The sequence below is a fragment of the Punica granatum genome, chromosome 4, assembly GCF_007655135.1.
Source record: "Punica granatum isolate Tunisia-2019 chromosome 4, ASM765513v2, whole genome shotgun sequence".
Classification (NCBI taxonomy): Eukaryota; Viridiplantae; Streptophyta; class Magnoliopsida; order Myrtales; family Lythraceae; genus Punica; species Punica granatum.
The window spans coordinates 9,410,083-9,416,639 of NC_045130.1; the positions used below are offsets into that span (position 1 = coordinate 9,410,083).

The 6,557-nt window shown below is 39.6% G+C and overlaps 1 protein-coding gene across 4 annotated transcripts; it reads right to left on the minus strand.

The window, feature by feature from the left end:
* Window positions 1-311: 311 nt before the first annotated feature.
* LOC116202249 (serine/arginine-rich splicing factor SC35-like) lies at window positions 312-4,371 on the minus strand. Of its 4 annotated transcripts, XR_004156035.1 has the most exons (11): window positions 4,193-4,371; window positions 4,009-4,087; window positions 3,528-3,607; window positions 3,361-3,427; window positions 2,604-2,675; window positions 2,054-2,257; window positions 1,789-1,966; window positions 1,582-1,704; window positions 1,254-1,427; window positions 978-1,139; window positions 312-873 (listed from the first exon to the last, which is right to left on the minus strand). XR_004156035.1 is itself a non-coding variant. In XM_031533719.1 (8 exons), exons 1-8 carry the CDS (start codon window positions 4,266-4,268, stop codon window positions 1,699-1,701), a joined length of 762 nt encoding a protein of 253 aa, XP_031389579.1. In that variant the 5' UTR covers window positions 4,269-4,371; the 3' UTR covers window positions 1,449-1,698. The 4 variants fall into 4 exon arrangements, 2 of the variants coding, with proteins under 2 accessions (XP_031389579.1, XP_031389581.1); XR_004156034.1 differs by having other exon boundaries at window positions 978-1,427; XM_031533719.1 differs by lacking the exons at window positions 312-873; window positions 978-1,139; window positions 1,254-1,427 and having other exon boundaries at window positions 1,449-1,704.
* Window positions 4,372-6,557: the final 2,186 nt, after the last annotated feature.

The window sequence follows — 6,557 nt, forward strand, 5'->3', positions numbered from 1 at the left end:
AATGAATTCATCCCTAAAAATTATAAACAATCATTACATATATAAACAAACATATCCAATACATGCGATTAAGAAGTAGTTATTAGTGAGGGGTCGTTGGAACAGAGAGGAGGAGGTCATGTTCCCCGTCAGCCATGGAACTTTCCCCCATGAAAAATTATTCAAGTTAACATCAAAAATTGGTACGAGTTTGCCCATGCATACCCGAGATTACAATGATCAAGGATACCGGGAATAAAATGGAGAGGCCATAGGTCATATTACAGGCAACTTGGCTTAACACAATCCACTTCTTTTTGCAGTGCAGTCGATGCAAAACTATGGTGATCTTCTGATTACTTTGAGCAAAAAAGATCACTGATACAGACTTCATTATTTACTGATTTGGACCCCAATAATAACCTGGTACAGGCAAACCCCTCAACTCATTACGGCTCAAAAATCCAAAATGAATGACCACACGAAGCTATTCCCACGTCCCTATAGATGGACCTCTCCATTGATTCTCAACGACACTTGGTGAAATGAGCCAACTGCCAATAGGCATTCATAAAAGAGACAACGGCCAATAGATCCATACCCAAAAAGTCTCCACAAGTAATTAACAGAACACTGAGCTATTGGTGTGTTCTAGCAGCATGAACTCAACTCAAGGATAATGGAGGGCTTTAGAAGCAAACATATCCACCTGTGAAGTAATCAACAACAGAAAAAGCAGCACCCAGAAGAAGAAGCAAATGCTTCCTACGAACATGGAAGGAGTTCCGGAAGGGAGTAAACTTAAATCTGCGTAAACACGAATCTGAGAATTGGAAACCAGCTACAAACTTCAAGTGCTACAACCACGTACTGATTCTACTATCTCAGTAGTCCCTACACAAACAAGAAGAGCTATAAATCCTTGCCAAAATTGGGTTAACATGGTAAGCATGAGCCAAGCGCCCCCCATGTAATTCAACCAATGGAAAAGATGTTACCCTTCAATGGGATCAGCAGAAGAGGTTTTGCATTTTGAATCCTCATCAATATTTTCAGATCCAAGCTCCGCTTGCACATGCAGCATCAGCTACTGGTCAAGCACGTCAACACTTGGACCCACCTCTCCAACCATCACAGCAAAAGACCCAGGCTTTTAGGTTCTTATTAGTGGGACGATCAGCAGCAGCCGCAGTGACGACAGCCAAGTTGAAAATTAGAACCCAAAACATAGGAGATTTACTAGAAATGGTTATATATAAGGGAAAAGATCTTACCAATCAGGTCATTTTTGAAATACTAGTTATTGTTCCACCCCGAGCTATCTACCGCTACACCCAGCACACTGATGCAAGCATCATCCAAATCACGACCATCCATCAACGATTTACAAAAAGCACCAACAGCTACTATCAACATATCAGCAGCCCATCTCTCCACCCCGAACATTACTATAAAGCGAATTGCAGCAGTGAAATCAATGCATCTTAGCATAATGGGGATATATAACAATAAACACGTAAGCGGAACTGGGTAGCCTGAGACAGTCAAATCAGATATAGCAAAACAAGACACAAATATAGTTTGAAAATGATCCAATCCTACCAAAAGTAGCATTAAAATTTATAAGGGACAGCCATTGATCATGATCCAGTACTCAAAAGCCACAAAAGGAGATAAGCACGCCAGCATGCTTCACACACTGCAGTCCTCCATCCACATTCATTCCTGATTTGGCAAGGAAAATACAAGTCAGCACCCCGCAAGCTGAGTGTTTCAGTGCAAATCAAAACTTCCATGGTTACAACTCACATCGACGCCCGAATTTCGAGGAGAATGACTTCGAGAATCGGCAGGTCGACCTCTGGGGGAAGCACTTTGTGTTGGAGATCGTCTATCATGACTGCGCCTATCGGGACTCCCATCTTCACGAGGGCTCCTAGTAGGAGAGCGGCTCCTGCGGGGGCTCCGGCTCCGCCGAGGAGAGGCACTGCTTACAAAAACAGACACAGTGAAAATTGGATCATCACTGCAAGCACATAAATCAAACCAAATGAACCTCAGATCAAATAAGAACCTGTCAACTGATCGACTTCGGCTCCTACGCTCGTCATCATATCGGTCCCTGCCCCGACCTTTCGAGTAATTAGGACTTGCACTTGGACTCCTGCTCCTCCCACGGCCATCCCTGTCCCTCTCGCGGTACCTGTCCCGACTTCTGCTGCGGCTCCTCCTTCGAGAATCCCTTTCTCTGTAGTCATCTCGGTACCTAGAAAAGTTACTTTGGACATAAGTCAGAACTAGTTTCCTTGACATGTAGGATTTGCACGATTCCAAGTATGTAACTCAAAAATGATGCATGAGAACAAACATTAGTTAACATAAATTAGTGAAGTGGAAATGAAAAAAATACCTATTAACTTTTCTGTACAATTCGTATAGAAGGGCCAACCGAAGTCCTCACTCAAAAACAGTTTTCACATTTGACACTTAAGAATCCAATCTGCTTCTGGCCTAGCGAGCTAGTCCCTCAATATTTATAGTACTGAACACAAAGCTACTATAGCCAAATGAGGATGAAACATTGAATTACAACGTTCATATGAAAGAAAAATACCAATTATTACCTTCTCCGAGGGCTGCGACTTCTTGATCTGTGCCTTGACCTAGGAACCGTTTCAACGACCCTGCCCTTCTGACTGCAAACAATGATAGAGTTTGCATATCAAGCTCAGCTTATGTAAACTGCTATTGGTCTGCCTTGTTAAACCCCGAGAAAGAGAGAATATAAAAACTCCGCTCGTGTAAGAAACACATATACAGTCTCAGACACTTGAAACTGTACAAGTCTACCCATAATACATCATAATGCATTCAAGTCAAGATCTCTTGCTTGAATGCCCAGAATTTAAGGTCTGATAGGGCAGCATCTAAAATCAAAGTTTCCCCTCATCTGCACCGCTGGGAGCAACAGCTGAACGTGCAAACAAAACAAATTCTGATCCTTCTCTTCTCTCAAACAAGCAAGCCTCATTTTGGTGTATCAACATTAAAAACTTTTTCAGCTGCTGGCTAAGGTTAGGATGAAAGTTAAAGAGTATCAAAGATAAAGCAGTTAGGTTTTAAGGTTGAAACTTCAGTCAAAGTAGTCATCCAAAAAAAAAGAAGAAAAATCAATCAAATCAAGCCAATGATAATAACGCATGGCCCTTCTCCATTTCCTCATCTCACTTCTCCTTCCTGACCACAGCGTATGCCATCGGGAATAGTAGCATAAAATATCCATCGTATCAATGTTAACTTCCTGGTAAAAACCTAACCCCCAAGACACTGCACAGATTTAGTGATAACAAGCAGCTGCATCAAATCAAAGTGGATACTTACATTCTCTCTGCATTAGGCCCATACTTTGCAAACTGCACTGTTATCTCCCGGCCATCAACGACTCTTCCTGTTAAAGTATTATGGATAAGCAAATTACTAAAATGAACATGCAGATAGTCAAATACAATAAACTCAACAATCGACAAGGCATAACAAGTGAATCATACCATCAAGCCTCTCCACTGCCTTTTGTGCCTCATCCGCATACTTATAGCGAACAAATGCAAAGCCACGTGACTCGCCGGTCCTGCAGCAAGCAGGTGAAAGGGCCACAAAGTCAATCTCAAATCGTCTAGAATAATCAAATATTTAGCACGCAAAACCAATTACCAGGGTTAAAAAAATGGCAAAAGAAAACGTTCCAAGTTAAGGTTACAGTTTCCCGTTTTCTCGCGGAACCAGATGGGCACCTCGGGTCAATTTCAATTGATGTACTTCCAGCACAGAGTTTCAGAGGAAAAATGCTTACGAGCGCCAAACAAATGCAACGAAGAAAAGCAACCGCATTTCGAGCACACATATCACGAGCTACTCAAACCCAGTAGCCCCTACTTCCTCAGAATCCAACAACAGCTCGCATGATATTGAGAAGTGATAACGCATCAATACAACAAATCTCATAGAAGAGGGAGATGACAGACGAAGAACCTTCGGTCCCTCGGGATGAAGATATCCACGACCTTCCCGTACTTATCGAACAGCGGGAACAGATCATCAGCAGTCGTCCCTGAAAACACGTAAGAACCAACAAGCATGCCATTGAAGACAACCCACAAACACAGAGACTTGGTAAATCAGCTGACTGAGTGACATAGGGAGATAAAGAAATTACGGAAGGTGATGTTCAGGACGAGGAGAGAGTAGGTGTCGGAGATGTCCGGCGGCCCCGATCTCCCGAAGTGCGACATCGTCTCCTTCCTCACGCGGAGCTCCAGCCGAAAGAGGGAAAGGAAGAAACCAAGAAGACGAGGAAGATATTTTTATTCGGGTTAGGGTTTTGTGGCGGGGAATATGCCGGGAAACGGAAGCTCATTGAATCTTTTCACCATTTCTTTTCCCCCTCGTTTATTACTTTTTGGGCTGAACTCTGTGAAGGGAAAATATTAATTAAAATTTAAATAAAAAATCGGCCCAACTCTTTATGGGTTTCCACTGCCTAATGGGCCTATAGGATTCTTCCAAATCCATCCCTTTACTCTTTTGAGATTGGGGGTAGAGGTCCGACTATTTCTACGTCGGTTCGTACCACCTGATAAAAGAAAAATTCAATAGATTCTGACTAATTCAAATTTGAGCGGGATCAATCCATTAAGAGACAAAATTCTCTTAACAATGAATTTTATCTGTTCTCGGTATTATGTAATTTGCTAATAACAAATTATGGGCTCAATAAGTTAGTCAATCCGCACGAAGTTAGCAAGCAACCAATGTCACTTGTCGATCCGGCCACCTCCGAGTTCACCTCCACTAGGAGATTTTGTTTCCGAGTGATGAGTGTTTGAGTGAGATCGTTTCAACCCCTCCCCCTCCATTGGGCAAATTATCCCGATTCGAATGGTGACACTTCTTCAACTAGCTACGCTCATTCGAATCATTTTTCCTTAATTCCTCCATATCCAAATCCAAATTGATCATGAATTCGTGTCATTGATAAAACCTAATCCTCAACTTTCTTTTCCTTTTTTTTTTTTTGAACTGCTAGAGTCACCAATTCATTGATAAAACCTAATACTCCGGATAGGATAGCATGACAATTTTTTTCATTATGGGGGTAAAAACGATGATGGCATTGGAAACACTTTTTATAATGTCTTGTTGCTTGGCCAAAAAAGGTTTTTTTTGTTAGTAAAGTATTGAATGTGCTGTTGCCATATATTTCCAAAATCTATGGGCAAGTGGGGTGGCAAACAGCCGAAAATACTTTCTGGCTCCACCATGAGAAGGACTAGGATTGAATGGGATTGTTAAGCGAAGTGGGGGCGTGGCCGCGGCATCCTTATCTACTTCTTCCCCCCTCACCAAATAAAATCATTCGGTCTATTTCCGGCATCATATCCATAGTTAGCCCATTCATCATAGTTAGAAGCTCCAGCTCCGTATCAACAATATCGTCACTATCCTCAATGTTGTCCCCCCAAAAAAAAAAAAGGTTAATAACTAAAAAAAATCAAACTTTTCACGTTTCAACAATTTTAGCACGAACTTTTTTTTTAAACAATTAAATAACAAATTACCGTTTTGATAATAATGTTGGCACGCCATCAATTTCTCCATTAATTTCAGCCGGCATTACTGACGTGTACATAACATTGCCATGTGGCTCACGGTGATTGGCCGAGTATGTCCACATTTAAAAAAAAAATTATGAAAATTAAAAAGAAAAAAAAAAGAAGGTAGTTGGCCTACAGTGAGGAGGAGGGGAGGTGGCCAGTAGAGGCCTTGACGCCGACCACCACCTTCCCAGTTGGGGTCTGCCTACAAAACCAATTTAGGTCAGCCTTATTAACATGCCCAAAGGAATAGGAAGCAAAATCTCTACTCTACAGTGCACGCCTACATGTATAGGGGGGGAGTGTAAATAAGGGCAATTTAATTCCATAAAAGACATTTATTTATTTATTCATAGGAATTTTAAATTACCTTACAAAACGAAAAAGATATACAATCACGAGTTGTTTCTTTTTTTTCTTATTCATCGAACCTCAAACAAAGTATATAATATTTAAAATAAATTTATACATTTCTTATAAATTAAATAGTTTATTTATTTTTATAATTTACTTAATGAAACGAAATAAATATATGAATAGAAGCCGTTTCTTTCTTCCTTTTTTATTTATCAAAAGTCAAATGTAATAAATAATATTTAAAATAAATTATTTAAAAAATGGACCTTTTATGAATAAATAATTTATTTATTTTTAAAATATAAAATTGATATAAGAATAGAAGTTGTCTCTTTTTTTCTTGTTTATTCATTGAAAGTCGAATTATTTTAAAAAGCGAACCGTCTTTTTAGTAATTAAATTATTTATTTATTTTATAATTTTAAATTGACTAAATAAGCAAAATAGGTATAAGAATAGAAGCTGTTTCTTTATTTCCTTTTCTTATTCATCGAAAGTCTAATAGAATAATTTATTTATTTTTAAAATTTTAAATTACTTCATAAAACGAAATAGGTATAGGAATATAAA

What these genes read in the sequence shown, in the direction of transcription:
- LOC116202249 (XM_031533719.1), bottom strand. Translation starts at nt 4,268, where the DNA reads ATGTCGCACTTCGGGAGATCGGGGCCGCCGGACATCTCCGACACCTAC. An exon ending in GGGCCTAATGCAGAGAGAAT is followed by an intron (nt 2,676 to 3,360) that starts GTAAGTATCCAC and finishes CATTGTTTGCAG; the next exon opens with TCAGAAGGGCAGGGTCGTTG. An exon ending in AGTCGCAGCCCTCGGAGAAG is followed by an intron (nt 2,258 to 2,603) that starts GTAATAATTGGT and finishes TTATGTCCAAAG; the next exon opens with TAACTTTTCTAGGTACCGAG.